The sequence below is a fragment of the Entelurus aequoreus genome, linkage group LG14, assembly GCF_033978785.1.
Source record: "Entelurus aequoreus isolate RoL-2023_Sb linkage group LG14, RoL_Eaeq_v1.1, whole genome shotgun sequence".
Taxonomy (NCBI): Eukaryota; Metazoa; Chordata; class Actinopteri; order Syngnathiformes; family Syngnathidae; genus Entelurus; species Entelurus aequoreus.
Window position 1 is genome coordinate 34,448,733 of NC_084744.1, and position 18,047 is coordinate 34,466,779.

General features: G+C 45.9%; 1 protein-coding gene across 1 annotated transcript; it reads left to right on the plus strand.

The window, feature by feature from the left end:
• Positions 1 to 10,419: 10,419 nt before the first annotated feature.
• LOC133664796 (E3 ubiquitin-protein ligase TRIM58-like) lies at positions 10,420 to 17,463 on the plus strand. The gene is made up of 5 exons (XM_062069713.1): positions 10,420 to 10,488; positions 11,737 to 12,046; positions 14,830 to 14,956; positions 15,037 to 15,372; positions 16,456 to 17,463. Coding segments are annotated over exons 1-5 (951 nt in total). The 5' UTR covers positions 10,420 to 10,486; the 3' UTR covers positions 16,632 to 17,463.
• Positions 17,464 to 18,047: the final 584 nt, after the last annotated feature.

Sequence of the window (18,047 nt, forward strand, 5' to 3'; positions counted from 1 at the left end):
GCAGGAATAACCAAACTAACTTGTTGCATGTAGCAAACAAAACAGCCAGACCGAGTGTGGCGAAAGGCAGGAATAAATAACTCTCTGATTAGCGCCCGGGAGCAGGTGAGCGTCCCAAACACTAATCAGAGGCAGGTGAAAATAATCAGCACCCATGGCAACCAAGAAACACAAACCCAGGGGTGCTGAAACAGAACTACGGGAGTCTTAAACTAAAACAAAACATGATACGAGCAACGGATCATCACAGTTCCCCCCCAATAAGGACAGATTCCAGATGCCCCCCCCCCAGAAAAACTGTTCAAAAGTCACGAGAGGGCAAGATACTTAAGAATGTTCCTCCTTTCTAGATAGTCCATATCATACATATAGACATAGACATATTACATATAGACATCTTACATCAATCAATCAATCAATGTTTACTTATATAGCCCTAAATCACAAGCGTCTCAAAGGGCTGCACAAGCCACAACGACATCCAGATCCCAGGGCAAGAAAAAACTCAACCCAATGGGATGACAATGAGAAACCTTGGAGGGGACCGCAGATGTGGGGTTGAATATCCAACTTGGAACCACCTTCACCCCTTGTCCAGGGTTGAAAATCCAACTTGGAACCACCTTCACCCCTTGTCCAGGGTTGAATAGCCAACTTGGAACCACCTTCACCTCGGTCCAGGGTTGAATATCCAACTTGGAACCACCTTCACCTCGGTCCAGGGTTGAATAGCCAACTTGGAACCACCTTCACCTCGGTCCAGGGTTGAATATCCAACTTGGAACCACCTTCACCTCGGTCCAGGATTGAAAATCCAACTTGGAACCACCTTCACCCCTTGTCCAGGGTTGAATAGCCAACTTGGAACCACCTTCACCTCGGTCCATGGTTGAATATCCAACTTGGAACCACCTTCACCTCGGTCCAGGATTGAATAGCCAACTTGGAACCACCTTCACCTCAGTACGGGGTTGAATATCCAACTTGGAACCACCTTCACCTCGGTCCAGGGTTGAATATCCAAATTGGAACCACCTTCACCTCGGTCCAGGGTTGAATAGCCAACTTGGAACCACCTTCACCTCGGTACGGGGTTGAATATCCAACTTGGAACCACCTTCACCTCGGTCCAGGGTTGACTATCCAACTTGAATCTATCTTCACCTAAGTCCAAGGTTGAATATCCAACTTTGAACCACCTTCACCTCGGTCCAGGGTTGACTATCCAACTTGAATCTATCTTCACCTAAGTCCAAGGTTGAATATCCAACTTGGAACCACCTTCACCTCAGTCCAGGGTTGAATATCCAACTTGAATCTATTTTCACCTCGGTCCAAGGTAGAATGTCCAACTTGGAACCACCTTCACCCCGGTCCAGGATTGAATATCCAACTTGGAACCACCTTCACCTCGGTCCAGGGTTTAATATCCAACTTGAAACCACCTTCACCTCGGTCCAGGGTTTAATATCCAACTTGGAACCACCTTCACACCGATTCACCTGTTATTATGGGCCTGCTCAACAGTCAATGTCTAAGGATTCTAGTTTCCATGGTATTATGGGCCTGCTCAATGGTCAATGTCTAAGACATGCTAACTATTAGCTTAAGGTTTTAGATATTTTATTCATAAAAAATTACAAATATCTACCGGACACGATGTAGGAATATTATAGAACTGCTTTGCCAATGTTGGTAGTTCCTCCTATCTGCTCACGTGCTACCATGCTAACATTAGCATGCTAGCTTTTTAGCTAAATCTTCAACCCTAAAAATCATGGATTTTGATACTTGGCGCCATCTTGGAAGTATGTTAACTTCTTCTATGTTAGCATGTTAATGTTTTATGCTACCTTTTTAGTAAATATGATTAATCCAAAAAATCATGGATTTTTATTCTCGGTGCCATCTTGGAAGTATGCTAACGTCTTTTTATAAGCAGGTAAACATTAGCATGTTAATGTTTTACGCTAGCTCTTTAGCTAATTCGCTAGGTTTAACTATAAATATCATGTATTTTGATACGTGGTGCCATCTTGGATGTATGCTAACGTCTTCTTTATTAGCATGCTGAAGTTTTATATTAGCTTTTTATTAATTCTGTATATTTAGTCCTAAAAACTCATGGATTTTGATATTTGGCGCCACCATGGAAGTATGCTAACTTCTTCTATATTAGCATGCTAATGTTAGCATGTTAATGTTTTAGCGAATTCTGTATGATTAATCCTAAAAATCATGGATTTTTATTCTTGGTGCCATTTTGGAAGTATGCTAACGTCTTTTCTGTTAGCAGGTACACATTTGCATGCTAATGTTTTACACTAGCTCTTTGGCTAATTATCTATGTTTAACTATAAATATCTTGTATTTAGATACTTGGCGCCATCTTGAAAACATGCTTACTTTTTCTATGTTAGCATGCTAACGTTAACATGCTAATGATTTATGCTAGTTTTTTAGAAATTGTTTAAATGTTTACACCTAAACATTGTGGGTTTTGATACTTGGCAGCATCTGAGAAATGTGCTAACTTCAATTGGCACTGGGCTGGAAGTGCACAGCACAAATAGCAGGCCCATCAACATTTCTGTGGGAATGTTCTACTTAACTGTAATGGTTTTAATGTATCAAGGGTTATTATTCAAAACCAGCGCCCCTTTGCACCAATGATTGGGACAAGTTTGTGGAGATTTTGCTATGAGTAATAAAACGTTAATAACATGAAAACTGTAATAGCTAAAAACATAACCACTATAATCAGACACAAGGTAGTTGTGGCACGGGCATAGAAGGGTGTGGTTAGCAGGTGTGGATAATAATGAAACAGAAACTGGTGCTGAGCTCAGACACAACAACATCAACAAAGGAAGACTACGCACTCAAAAATGCTGGCTTATTTTTTCGACCCAAATGTTGGGTTGAACCTGTTGGGTCGTACTTACTGTTTGGGTCAGCTCTGGTACTTTGCCCGTCCCCCAGTCCAATGAACAACCCAGCAAGGAAGCACAAATGACCCTGCAGCTGTAGAGTGATTCTTTCCTGGATCGCCTGGTTGTTGTTGTTGAATATATAACATGTTCTGGCCTATTATAATTCCATTTTCTGCTCCCCAATCACATCTGACAATGCTGCCAAGGTACTTCAATCCCTTCCGGAGTTTAGACATCCTTTCCATTTACTTGTACTGCCATTGGATTGGAGTTATTTGAAGTCATTACTTCCTCAGCCTTCCTGGTAAGGTCTATTCAGGTGTACTGGAGAGGAGGCTACGCCGGATAGTCGAACCTCGGATTCAGGAGGAACAGTGTGGTTTTCGTCCTGGTCGTGGAACTGTGGACCAGATCTATACTCTCGGCAGGGTCCTTGAGGGTGCATGGGAGTTTGCCCAACCAGTCTACATGTGCTTTGTGGACTTGGAGAAGGCATTCGACCGTGTCCCTCGGGAAGTCCTGTGAGGAGTGCTCAGAGAGTATGGGGTATCGGACTGTCTGATTGTGGCGGTCCGCTCCCTGTACGATCAGTGTCAGAGCTTGGTCCGCATTGCCGGCAGTAAGTCGGACACGTTTCCAGTGAGGGTTGGACTCCGCCAAGGATGCCCTTTGTCACCCATTCTGTTCTGAACTTTTATGGACAGAATTTCTAGACGCAATCAAGGCCTTGAGGGGATCCGGTTTGGTGGCTGCAGGATTAGGTCTCTGCTTTTTGCAGATGATGTGGTCCTGATGGCTTCATCTGGCCAGGATCTTCAGCTCTCACTGGATCGGTTCGCAGCCGAGTGTGAAGCGACTGGGATGAGAATCAGCACCTCCAAGTCCGAGTCCATGGTTCTCGCCCGGAAAAGGGTGGAGTGCCATCTCCGGGTTGGGGAGGAGATCTTGCCCCAAGTGGAGGAGTTCAAGTACCTGGGAGTCTTGTTCACGAGTGAGGGAAGAGTGGATGGTGAGACCGACAGGCGGATCGGTGCGGCGTCTTCAGTAATGCGGACGCTGTATCGATCCGTTGTGGTGAAGAAGGAGCTGAGCCAGAAGGCAAAGCTCTCAATTTACCGGTCGATCTACGTTCCCATCCTCACCTATGGTCATGAGCTTTGGGTTATGACCGAAAGGACAAGATCACAGGTACAAACAGCCGGGTGGCGGGGCTCTCCCTTAGAGATAGGGTGAGAAGCTCTGCCATCCGGGGGGAGCTCAAAGTAAAGCCGCTGCTCCTCCACATCGAGAGGAGCCAGATGAGGTGGTTCGGGTATCTGGTCAGGATGCCACCCGAACGCCTCCCTAGGGAGATGTTTAGGGAACGTCCGATCAGTAGGAGGCCACGGGGAAGACCCAGGACACGTTGGGAAGACTATGTCTCCCGGCTGGCCTGGGAACGCCTCGGGATCCCCCGGGAAGAGCTGGACCAAGTGGCTGGGGAGAGGGAAGTCTGGGCTTCCCTGCTTAGGCTGCTGCCCCCGCGACCAGACCTCGGATAAGCGGAAGAAGATGAATGTATGGATGGATGGATGGACTTCCGTTTGCCTTCATTGATCTTCAGGCCAACTTGTGCAAACTCACACAGTCTGGTGTGTAGGTGAGAAGAATGCAAGATCGAGGTCTTCCAACATGGAGAAAATTGACCATGTGATACTTCTCGGGTGATCTTCAGTCGTTCGCCTCATTATCCAGTCAACGGTGATTATGACTAGAAGACTTGACACATCCCTGCCAAACTCCTGACTTAACTTCAAACTTTGTCCTACAATTTCCCACACTGCATGAAAAGTTGGAGTAAAAGGTCTTCCGAGATGACACAACAACCTGTGGTGTCCCATAAGATCCAAGTATTCGCCACAAGCTCTCTCTGAGGATGCTGCAGAACGCCTTTGTTGTATACTTGATGGTTGTGTCACTCTCCCAGGACAGAGTGACTGTGTGATGCGTGATGAGCCAACGAGGAATCATCGAACAAAAGCTTTATATGTTTCAGCGAGCCTTTGACTGGAACTGCAGTTTCCAGGAGAAACCTTGTACCTTGTAACCCAGGCATGAATGAATGTGGTCTTGGTTCTTTCCCACATATCATTCATTTCTTGAGATTCATCAAGATCTGCTAAGGCTTTGATGTGTATTTCTGGTCTTGTCATCCTCGTCCGGACAGAAGGGTGACGCGGCAGTGCAGCTGGATCAAAAGAGACGTCGGAGACGCTTTACTGAACCAAAAGTTGCTTTATAACGTTATACAGGACTGCAGTTCCTGGAGAAGGTCAGGTCAAGAAAATGAGGCATTCCTAACTTGGGGAAGCCAAACCATCAGTTTTTGTATTTCTCCTTCCTGTTTGTGTGTGTGTGGTAAGTCAGGAGAGCGCATCCTGACCATAATGTAACGACCGGGGCGCATCGTGGTGCGTGGTCGTTCTCCCAGGGATGCAGACGGCTTCGGACGCAGCGTGCAGGTGGGACAAGTATTTATTTAAGCAAATAAATCAGATAGGAACAACAAAAACGTGCTCATAGCCCGGAAAACAAAAACAAAAGGACTAGCGTGGAAGCTAGTACCGTATTTCCTTGAATAGCCGCAGGGGCGTTAATTAATTTAAAACCTCCTGTCACTCCGGCGCTTACCAGAAGCCTGCGGGATGGGCAAGCATGAGCTAATTATTTTAAAACCTCTTCTCACTCCGGCGCTTACCTTATCATGAAAATCACATTTAATAAAAAAAAACGTTATTATTGTCTTACCTTTAGGTATAAATGAGTCCATGCCAGCTCCTTTTGAAGAAAAGCATCGATATAGAAGTCTTCCTTATCTTTCTTCAGTTTTAAAAGTCTCTCTGTCTCGATGGAGATCTTCCTTTTAAGTATTACTTCCTGCTTCGATTGAAAGTCCAGTTTAGAAAACTGTTTTATTCTAGATATGTAATCCTCCATGGTAAAAGTCCAAGCAAACAATGGCTGCGCACTCTTGCTGCCGGTTGTCTTCTTCTGCAGCACTCTTCTGCAGTACCAGCAGTCGCAAGAAGGATCACTAGCGCCCTCTACCACCAGGAGGCGGGAGTCATTTAATGACTCATATTTGACCCGGCGGAAGTGCCGAGCATGCGCTAATTATTTTGCGAAACAAGTTTGACCCGGCTGTAATTCGAGGCATGCGAATACCATATTCCCGGCGCCAATTCAAGGAAATACGGTAAGCAAAAATGGCATAGCGTGAAAGCTAGCGGGAATCGAAGTTGTCGTTAACTGTTGCATGTAAGCAACTTAGCAAGCCAGGCCGAGTGAGGCCAGGGCAAAGACTAAATAGCCCTCTGATTAGTGCCCGGACAACAGGTGAGCGTCTCAAACACTAACCAGAGGCAGCTGAGCACAATCTGCCGTCATGGCAACAGAAACAAACACAAGGTGCTGAAAACACACGTGACACTAAAAAGTAAACAAACTTTGATCCGAGCAGCGGATCCTAACACATAAAAGGAGAAGTTTGTGTGTAAGTGTCTGGAAAATAATTGCTCTAAGTCATAACTCAAATGTTGGCGTTGGGCTGAACATGTAGTCTCTTCTCAAGGATAGGGCTATCACTTTTGCATTCCAAAGTCCCAATTAGGGCCTCTTTCCTACGAGAAGTGATCCAATCCACCTGCAAATATCATACCAAGGGGCCTTATTTTATTATGGGCTGAAAATGAAATACCACTATTTAATTCAACTTGGTGGTTTGCTTTCTCCAAGATGAATATAAACATTCACCATAATATGAGTTAATTAATTTATGAGTTAATTCATTCACTTCAGCTTTAAAGCTGTTCTTCAGTTGCAGCACACATCAATTTCTAACCTTGGGGTCTTTCAGTTTTGCAACATCAAACTGTCTCCTTCACTTCTAACTGACGCTACGACTAGACCGGGGTTGTACTCCAGGGACCGTCTCCAGGTACCGTTTGCCATGATGTAGTCAGTCTGGTTTTTGTCTCTGTCGTTCGGCGAAATCCAAGATAGATTATGGATGTTTTTATGTATATATTGAAGTAAATTAAATAACTCATATTATGTTTTGCATATGGTGAATGTTTATATTCATCTTGGAGAAAGCAAACCACCAAGTTAAAGTAAACAGTGGTATTTCAGTTTGAGAACATAATAGGATCAGGTCCTTTAGTTTGATATTCGCAGGTGGATTGGATCACTTCTCATAGGAAAAAGGGCCTAATTGGGACTTTGGAATGCAAAAGTAATAGCCCTATCCTTGAGAAGAGACTACATGTCTAGCTCAACACCAACATTTAAGTTATGACTTAGAGCAGTTTTTTTCCAGACACTCACACACGAACATCTCCTTTTATGGTCAGGGTGTGCTGTCCTGACTTAGCCCAGAGACAGAAAAGAGAAAGGAGGGACTGAAAGATTGAAGTGTTTTTAATGCCAACTACACATATTGTCAACATACACATACACCGAATATAATGACTATATTGATATTCCCATCAAATTTCTGCATGCTAACTGTCACATAATGTTATAGTACATCGTTAGGTTTTACTGTAAATGGTTAGTTCTAAAGTCCCACACATAAGGGACACACAATAGAACCTTGACATTAGACTTAGACTTAGACAAACTTTAATGATCCACAAGGGAAATGGTTCCACACAGTAACTCAGTTACAAAGGATGGAAAGGATAAGGATGGAAAGGATAATGCTGTCAGGTAGCGTTGGTGACTAACCCCAAGATGCAGAGACGGCAGGCTGGATGCAGGAAAACATGATTTAATGTCCAAAAGAAAATGCAGGAAAACACCAGGAAACAGGCAAACTGGAAACAGCTAACAGCTAACAGGATACAGCTAACAGGAAACCAAGAAACAAGGAGCTAGGAGACAGCAAACAGCTATCAGGAACCAGCAAACAGGAACAGCTCATAGCAAACAATACTCCAGCGCTGACTGGAGGGCGAGGCAGGTATAAATAGTGGCCTGATTGGCAATTGCCAACAGGTGTGCCAGACTGCCAATCAGGTACAGGTGAGGGGACCAAGCGCTCAGGGAGACGTGCAGGAAAAGGAATCAAAATAAGAGCGCTGACAGGAAATAAAACACAAACAGAGGAAAAACTAAAACATAACCAGCCTGACAAATGCACACGAGGGCACAAAAAAGTGTGTGTCGTCCTCGACAGCACACTCTCCTTTCAAGCCCACATAAACAGCATTACCCGGTCTGCTTACTTTCATCTACGGAACATTAATCGTCTTTGCCCATCCCTTACCCCACATACTGCTGCCATACTAGTACATAGCCTGGTCCATCCCTTACCCCACATACTGCTGCCATACTAGTCCATAGCCTGGTCCATCCCTCACCCCACATACTGCTGCCATACTAGTCCATAGCCTGGTCCATCCCTTACCCCACATACTGCTGCCATACTAGTCCATAGCCTGGTCCATCCCTTACCCCACATACTGCTGCCATACTAGTCCATAGCCTGGTCCATCCCTTACCCCACATACTGCTGCCATACTAGTCCATAGCCTGGTCCATCCCTTACACCCCATACTGCTGCCATACTAGTCCATAGCCTGGTCACCTCTCGCCTGGACTACTGCAACTCTCTCCTGTTTGGTCTCCCTCACAAGTCACTTCACAAACTTCAGCTTCTCCAGAACTCTGCAGCCCGGATAATCACCAGAACCCCTTCAATCCAGCACATCACCCCTGTTCTGCAGCAACTCCACTGGCTACCCATCAAACATCGTATCCAATTTAAAATAATTCTCCTCACTTTCAAAGCCATCCATAACCTCTCTCCATCATATCTCTCTGACCTGATCCATGTCGCCACGCCCTCACGTTCCCTAAGATCCTCTTCATCCATCCATCTCACTGTCCCTTTATTTAAAGTGTCCACCATGGGTGCCCGAGCTTTCAGCCGCTCTGCCCCACATCTTTGGAACTCTTTGCCACCAGACCTTTGTAACTTGGACTCAATATCCCTCTTCAAATCAAATCTCAAAACACACCTATTCCTGACTGCTTATTCATTGTAATCATATTTTCTTCTCTATCTTTGTTGTTGTTATTATTTTTGTTTTTATCCAATTTGATTTTTATTGTATTGGGGGCTAAAGGTTGCGTCACTGCTGTTTGCAGATGATGTGGTCCTGATGGCACCTTCGGTTCGTGACCTTCAGCTCTCACTGGATCGGTTCGCAGCCGAGTGTTCAGCGGCTGGAATGAGGATCAGCATCTCCAAATCTGAGGCCATGGTTCTCAGCAGGAAACCGATGGTTTGTACAGTCCGGGTAGGCAACAAGACTCTGTTCCAGGTGGAGGAGTTTAAGTATCTCTGGGTCTTGTTCACGAGTGAGGGAAAGATGGAGAAGGAAATCAGCCGGAGAATCGGAGCAGCTGGGGCAGTATTGCAGTCTCTCTGCCGCACTGTTGTGACGAAACGAGAGCTGAGCCAGAAGGCAAAGCTCTCGGTCTACCGAGCTATCTACATTCCTACTCTCACCTATGGTCATGAAGTGTGGGTCATGACCGAAAGAATAAGATCGCGGATACAAGCGGCCGAAATGAGTTTCCTTAGAAGGGTGGCTGGCATCTCCCTTAGAGATAGGGTGAGGAGTTCAGTCACCCGAGAGAGACTCAGAGTAGAGCCGCTGCTCCTTCGCTTGGAAAGGAGCCAGCTTAGGTGGTTCGGGCATCTCGTGCGGACGCCTCACGAGCGTCTCCCTAGGGAGGTCCTCGTTGCACGTCCCACTGGGAGGAGGCCCCGCGGCAGGCCAAGGACCGGATGGGGGGATTATATATCCTCTCTGGCCTGGGAACGCTTCGGGATTCCCCAGGAGGAAGTTGCAAATGTTGCTCTGGAGAGGGAAGTCTGGGGGTCTCTGCTGGAGCTGTTGTCCCCGCGACCCGATTCCGGATAAGCGGTTGAAGATGGATGGATGGACGGATGATTTTTATTGTTTTGATTTTGTACGGTGTCCTTGAGTGCCCAGAAAGGCGCCTTATAAATAAAATGTATTATTATTATTATTAAAAGAGGGCGAAAACAAAAGGAATGAAAAGTATTTGTGAGCAGCAATGATCATCAAGATAAGCCAGAGAAGGAGCAGTTACCATGGAGTCAAAAGGGACATAGACAACCCAACCCATCTTTGGAACAGTTTATCAGACTTTGTGGAGAGGAGACAAAACATTTTGTGAGGAGCCAGAGGACGCAGGATGTCTCCTTTCTCTGCTTGTGGCCATGACGGAATTCTATTTCTTTGCTTCAAACAATGTAAATAAATCTCAGGCGGGGAGTCTGAACATTGTCAACGAGTTGGTAAACTTTATCAGAAATTAAACAAACATAGGTAAGAAAAACAATTCTCCTCCCTTTCGATTGACAAACAGGTCTGACTTGAATGTCCGTGTTGGAATCGAGGAAGTGAATTGTAGCTTCTGTCATTGAGGAGCCAACCTGGAACTACCTGCACCTCGCTCTACCTCCTGGCAAAAACATGTGAGTTTTTGCTTTCATTTTCTCCATTTTTTTAAATCTCACTATTATTCCTTTTATGTTACTAACGTGTTATTATTCATAGCCACCCCCATAAAATAAAAACTATAAGACTTAGAAAACTGATTTTGCAGCACAATGGGGACAAGTTTGAGTAGCTTTGGCAAGGTGTGTTAAAAAATAATAGTTAATAACATAACAACTATATTAGACAAACATGTTTGCAGCAGAAATGTACCACAAACGATTGGGACAAGTTTTGGGAGATTTGGACAAGGTGGGGGAGCTGGATGATGTCACTAGTCACTTGGTCCAGCTCCTACCGGGGGATCCCGAGGCGTTCCCAGGCCAGCCAGGAGACATATTCTTCCCAACGTGTCCTGGGTCTTCCCCGTGGCCTCCTACCGGTCGGACGTGCCCTAAACACCTCCCTAGGGAGGCGTTCGGGTGGCATCCTGACCAGATGCCCGAACCACCTCATCTGGCTCCTCTCCATGTGGAGGAGCAGCAGCTTTACTTTGAGCTCCTCCCGGATGGCAGAGCTTCTCACCCTATCTCTAAGGGAGAGCCCCGCCACCCGGCAGAGGAAACTCATTTGGGCCGCTTGTACCCGTGATCTTGTCCTTTCGGTCATAACCCAAAGCTCATGACCATAGGTGAGGATGGGAACGTAGATCGACCGGTAAATTGAGAGCTTTGCCTTCCGGCTCAGCTCCTTCTTCACTACAACGGATCGATACAGTGTCCGCATTACTGAATACGCCGCACCGATAATGTCGTATTGGAAATGTACTAATCAAGCAGTCAAACAGAACTGCCTTCTCTTCCTTCTCTTATTCAATAAGTCACAGGTCACATTCATAGCAAAGTATGTAAATAATGCGCAATAGGAAGAGAGATGCATGTTTTCTTTATACACTGAATCCAAGGTAGGAGGGAGGGCGTAGGCTCAGTTTGGAGGGGGGTGAGAGCATATGAAAGGGTTATGGTTATGGTTATAATTGCGTCAGTGGGTACTTTCCAGACACAACTCAGTGGAAAGTACCCACACTGGAAACAAAGGTGCATTCTTAAATGACCTTTCCCTACAACACTATTGCAATTTACGCAAAAGTATGTGAATGTTTTCCAACACAATGTATTTCAAAATAACTTAAAATCCGACAGAACAGCACAAACGTAGCACAAACCAATAGCGGTAATATTTTCACATTTGCTATTTTAAGTGGTCAACTTTGCGTCTTTTTGAAGGATGGCTATTGGCGGGGTGGTCCTGGACAAAGACCAGTTCAACTGCTCGGTGTGCCTGGATGTCCTGAAGGAGCCAGTGACCATTCCATGCGGCCATAGTTACTGCTCCGACTGCATCCGCAGCTGCTGGGACCAACAAATCTTGAGGGTCTTCAAGTGCCCTCAATGTCGACAGACTTTCAAGCCGAGGCCAGAGCTCGGCCTAAACACCTTACTGGCTGACATGGTGGAAGGGTTTAAGAAAAGTGGAGTCCAGGAGGCGTTGGTGGGTCAAAGTCTGGCGAAGAGGAAGCACAGGGCAATCAGTCAGGTATGCTAACCACAATAGTAACCTGCACTGCATTACAAAGTAGTGACGGTAAACATGATTCTCCTGTACCTATGAGTCACTCCCTGTAGTGAATCGATTCACTTGGTTCACAACCTCGCACTGTCACGGTTTGGTGAGCGTTGCTTGGAGCTTGACCCCAAGGATGCGGAAATAGCAGGCGCCGTGCAGGTAGGTGCACAGGAAGCAGACTAACTAGTAAAATGATCTAGACCTGTGTGCAGGGCATTGTTGGCTTATATAAACACCTCATTGGCAACAGGTAACAGGTGTGTCTAGAGTGCCAATCAGAGACAGGTGAGGGAGGCAGCGCTCAGGACAGAGGTGCAGTGACAGGAAAAAGAAACCAAAAAAGGAGTGCTGGACAGGAAAAAGCACAAAACACAGGAAAACACAAACTGTCAGTAGCCGGCCTGACAGTCGCCCCCTTTCCTACAACGGATACCAGATGTTTTAACTTCAACAGAAAGTCCAAAAACCAAGGGAGGGTGGAGAGAGTAATGGCGGAGGGTCACCAAATTGCGCCCCAACAGTCCAGGCCATGTGTCCCCGCAACCAGCGGGGAAGAGCCAGGTGTTGGTGGCGGGTGGAACATCGCTGCAGCTGGCGAAGGGGAGCACGAGCAGCACAGGATGAACACCACAGCAGAGGTCCACGCCCAGGTCCCAGGCGCTGCTGCTGTCGGCGCAGTGGATGTCCATGGACTGGCCACCATTTCTGCTGACGAGGAGGAGGAAGCAGAACCCCAGACGGGCGCTTTTGTAACAGACGAGGACGGCGAGCGCCAGATGGGCGCTTCTGCAGCAAGTGAGGAAGCTCAGGCGATGACCACACGCCGTGAGAGAGACAGGCGGCTTTGCCAGGACAGGACGGAACGGTGTCAGCATCGTGGAGCTGAAGGGAGCACTGGTTGCGACGTCGCTGATGAGGTCATCCCAGCAAGGAGGCATGCTAGCAGGGTCATGGAAGACCTCACTGGAGCAAGTAACTGTTCTTCCCCAGCTGCACAGCTACTCATAGATGTCTGGGACGGATCCCAGACATCCCCAGAGAGGCCAACACATGACAGGGACAGTATTTGTTTTCACCAAATACTTTTCAAGGCACACTGTGTAATGCTGCACTCGGGCAGAAGGCGGCGTACACCCTGGACAAGTGTCCACCTCATGGCAGGACCAACACAAATAGACAACATTCACACACTAGGGACCATTTAGTGTTGACAATTTATGAATGTTACAATGTTACTTTATTAAAGAGGACATTTGACATGCTGTTTTTATGTTTTATGTTTTGTCTGACGTACTGTAACAGCTCCATGCTTTGCAATATTGTTTAATGTCAGCAATTGTCTTACAAGAAAAGTCACTACTTGATGGTGGTAACCGTGGTAAACTACTGTAGTAGCTACAGCTGCTCCTGGGGTAGACTGACTGTTTTATGGGTGCCACCCCAGCAGAACTAGGTGCTCCCTCCCTGTGCCACCCCGGGGGGGAAAAAAGGTCACTACCCAGGTGACAAGTGGCGTGGCGTGTTTTTAAACTTAGTGGTGGCTCCTTGCTCCCGTCTGTCCTTGAATGATGCGCCATACCTTGTTGTGTGTGACCGGTGTGGTGTTTCCTCTGAAAGCCTTGTTTGATTACTTAGAGGAGCGACCTCCTTCCCCGTTTTGTTTGTTTTTTATTATAATTTTTTTTTTGTCTCTTGAATGCACTCCGCCAGGGAGGAGCTCAAAGTAAAGCCGCTGCTCCTCCACATGGAGAGGAGCCAGATGAGGTAGTTTGGGCATCTGGTCAGGATGCCACCCAAATGCCTCCCTACGGAGGTGTTTAGGGCACGTCCGACCGGTAGGAGGCCACGGGGAAGACCCAGGACACGTTGGGAAGACTATGTCTCTCGGCTGGCCTGGGAACGCCTCGGGATTGGCAGGAGCTGGACAAAGTGGTGGGGAGAGGGAAGTCTGGGCCTCTCTGCTTAGGCTGCTACCCCTGCGACCCGACCTCGGATAAGCGGAAGAAGATGGATGGATGGATGTAATGAAGCACTTTGACTGTGTAGTACATTTGAAGTGGGTTTAACAAAATCCATAAATCTTCTTCCGCTTATCCGAAGTTAGGTCGTCCGGTTGGACGTGCGTTCGTGTGGCATCCTGATCAGATGCCCGAACCACCTCATCTGGCTCCTCTCCATGTGGAGGAGCAGCAGCTTTACTCTGATCTCCTCCTGGATGGCAGAGCTGCTCACCCTATCTCTAAGGGAGAGACCCGCTACCCGGCGGAGGAAACTCATTTTGGCCGCTTTTACCCGTGATCTTGTCCTTTCGGTCATAACCCAGAGCTCATGACCATAGGTGAGGATGGGAACGTAGATTGACCGGTAAATTGAGAGCGCTGCCTTCCGGCTCAGCTCCTTCTTCACCACAACGAATCGATACAGCGTCCGCATTAACAAAATGTTTTACAAAATAAGATGAGGAACAGAAGCGATACATAAGATGAAATATAGTCAAGTAAACCCTCTCCTCTATCCTCACTCATATGTGTATGTCCTCTCCTAAAAATGCCTAATTTGCGCACACACCCACTTATACCAATGTGGCCTACGACTCCTCCAACCCACAGAAGCACCCACGCAAGCCCCTTATCCTGTCGCCTACCATTACTGGAGACCTCTATCGTGACAGGACACACTACGTTCTTTAGGTTATGCATTGATGTTTGGAAATCTAATACAATTTGTTGTGTATTTTTATTTTCTATCAATAGGGCATGCGACAAGTACTGAATAAATTAGACCCGGACGAGCAGGAATATCTCCAGGATGAGTTGGATTCCAAGGCTAAAAAGACAAGGGTGTACAGAGTGGCTTTTCTCACGGCAGAGAAGAAGGAACGTAAGTCATCCTACCATCTGACACCAAATGAACAAAACCTAACTTCAAAAATAGAAAATGTTTGAGAAATTCCTTTTCAGTTGAGGAGCAGAAGAAGCAGATGGAGAAAACGCTGGTTAAAGACCAGAAAGACTTGGAAAAGACCAAGAACAAGGCAAGGGATATGGTGGAAAATGCACGGGAGATGGTGGAAAATGCACGGGAGAAGGAGGACGAGGACAAGGTGACGGTGGAAAAGGCAAGGAAGATGTTGCAGAAGCGCGAGAAGAAGGCCATCGAGACGACTGATTTGAGTCAGGCTAAAGTGGACGGAGATCGAAAGGAGCTCGACAAGATCATGAAGAAGTTGAAGGACAACGGCCAGGAGTATGAAAAGCTGATGCAAGAACACCATGAGGGGGTCCATGAAGGGGTTGGTGAGTAGCTCAACATCTATTGTAACATTTATTTATGTCTTGTTTAGACTCAAATCCACTAGATCCACTCGACATCAATTGCACTGGTCGGTCCACATCTGCGGTTCCCTCCAAGGTTTCTCATTGGGTTGAGTTTTTTCTTGTCCTGATGTGGGATCTGAGCCGAGGATGTCGTTGTGGCTAGTGCAGCCCTTTGAGACACTTGTGATTAAGGGCTATATAAGTCAACTTTGATTACTTACTTACTTAAGCCTTAGTATTCCCTGAGGAACATAGGCCGCCGACGAAAGCCTTCCATCCATTCCGGTCTTGTGCCCTTTGGTCGAGTTGTTGCCATGACAGCCCCTCAGCCCTCATCTCCTGTTCCGTGCTTCTTCTCCAGGTTGTTCTTGGTCTCCCTCTGTGGGTTCCATGTTAGTGCCTGTTTGGTGATTGATTTATTGGGTTTTCTGAGTGTGTGGCCTATCCAGCTCCACTTCCTTCTCCTGATTTGCAGTTCCACTGGTTCTTGTTTGGTGAGTTCCCACAGGTTGGCATTGGTGATGGTGTCTGGCCAGTAGACTCCTAGGACCCGACGGAGGCAACGGTTTACGAATGTCTGTAGTTTATTGAGTATGCCATTGGTGGTTTTCCATGTTTCTGATCTGTACAGCAGAATGGATTTGACATTTGAGTTGAATATTTTCAGTTTGGTTTTGAGAGAAATGTTTTGATTGATTGATTGATTGATTGATATTTGGACTCAAAGGGAATAATCTTGTTATGACCAAATAATCTTAGTGTCCTTAACTCACATTTCACTTCCTGCGTTGCTGGGTGACCAGAGAGCGAGTGCTTTGGTTCGTGCAACCAACCTTGCTTCCATACTTCCCCTTTCTTCCCACATAGAATGAAAAACAATTATCCTACGTTTTAGCCAACGCATTCTGTATTGATATCGATGACATGTCTATGGTGATATGTATTGATATCGTTTTATCGCCCAGCCCGACTGCAGAGTCACCCCTCATTTGGGGCTGCTGAATGACGCCGCCATGATTGACAGTCCATTTGACTTCCTCTTTGCATTTTTGTCATAAATAGGGAATGTTGCTCCACGATGTTCCGACGAGCTTGGAGAAGGTGAGGCGCCGAGGGGCGAGGCTCCAAGGGCCGAGGCTCTGAGCTGCGAGGGTCCGACGGAGGAGGCTGTGAGCTACGAGGGTCCGAGGGACGAGGATGAGCCGGTCCTAGCAAAGAAGGCTAAGAACATGACATAAAGTCGTAGGTTGGTCAAACATCTCTCCAGTCCGTGCTCGCTGTCACAAAACTCATGTATTCTTTCTCAGTCTACACATTGGAATTGGCGATCGTCTCATTTCCTATTCAGACCTTAGACCGGGGGTCGGCCACTCGCACCTCTTTAGCGCCGCCCTCGTGGCTCCCTGGAGCTTTTTCAAAAATAAATGAATAATTTCGACGGTCCTGTAACTCACCATAGTTGCGTGGACAGTGACGCAACAGTTTGTTTACATGTGAAACTTTCTCCGACGCTGCCACAGAAAGACGTGTTTTATGCCACTCCTTCTTTGTCCCGTTTCGTTCACCAAACCTTTTATACTGAGTGTGAATGCACAAAGAGGAGGTTTGTTGATGTTATTGACTTGCGTGGAGTGCTAGTCTGGCAAATTTGCTCAAGGCACGACTGCAAGCTAATCAATGCTAACATGCTATTTAGGCTAGCTGTATGTACATATTGCGTCATTATGCCTCGTTTGTAGCTATATTAATTTCCTTTACTTACGTCCTCGGGGTATTTAATTTATTTTTGCAAAGTTTCATTATCTGTATGTAATATTCGCTGCGTTTCTGATAGTTGTTTGTGCGCCATGTTGTTCCAGATCATAGCAAACCTTTGCAAAAGATTGTAATAAATCCATTAAAGGAAGACAGCCTATATCTACTTACAAGAGGCCTCTTTGTTGTCATGGGAGGGTTGTTTTTAGAACCAGTGGTACTGGACTTTTGAAGGTTTCCGTATGGGGAACACAGAAAAACATTGACTGTAGCACAATTGCACTTTGTGTCTGAACTTGCCTTAATAAAAAGAAGAAGAAGACAGTCTGCCGTTTCCTTGAACTTGAGTTATCTCACCCTCTGAGAAGTTTACTAATGTTTTCCAAAGTTGTACACATTTTTAAAATAAATATTACATTTCTAAATTTCTGTCAACAAAGACTTGCATCAGCCTGCGACACATAGCCATTTTGATAGTAGGCTAAAATAGACACTTACATCATGTATTGTCTTCATTATAACATTTATATAAGACTTTTAAAGTCATTTTGATAGTAGGCTAATATAGACACTTCCATCATGTGTTGTCTTCATTATAACACTTATATAAGACTTTTAAAGTCATTTTGATAGTAGGCTAATATAGACACTTACATCATGTGTTGTCTTCATTATAACACTTATATAAGACTTTTAAAGTCATTTTGATAGTAGGCTAATATAGCTAATATAGACACTTCCATCATGTGTTGTCTTCATTATAACACTTATATAAGACTTTTAAAGTCATTTTGATAGTAGGCTAATATAGACACTTCCATCATGTGTTGTCTTCATTATAACACTTATATAAGACCTTTAAAGTCATTTTGATAGTAGGCTAATATAGACACTTCCAT

Bases quoted from the DNA above. Each gene is read 5' to 3' on its own strand.
- LOC133664796 (XM_062069713.1), top strand. The intron at 12,047-14,829 runs GTATGCTAACCA...TTCTATCAATAG, and splicing joins AGCACAGGGCAATCAGTCAG to GGCATGCGACAAGTACTGAA. The intron at 14,957-15,036 runs GTAAGTCATCCT...ATTCCTTTTCAG, and splicing joins CACGGCAGAGAAGAAGGAAC to TTGAGGAGCAGAAGAAGCAG.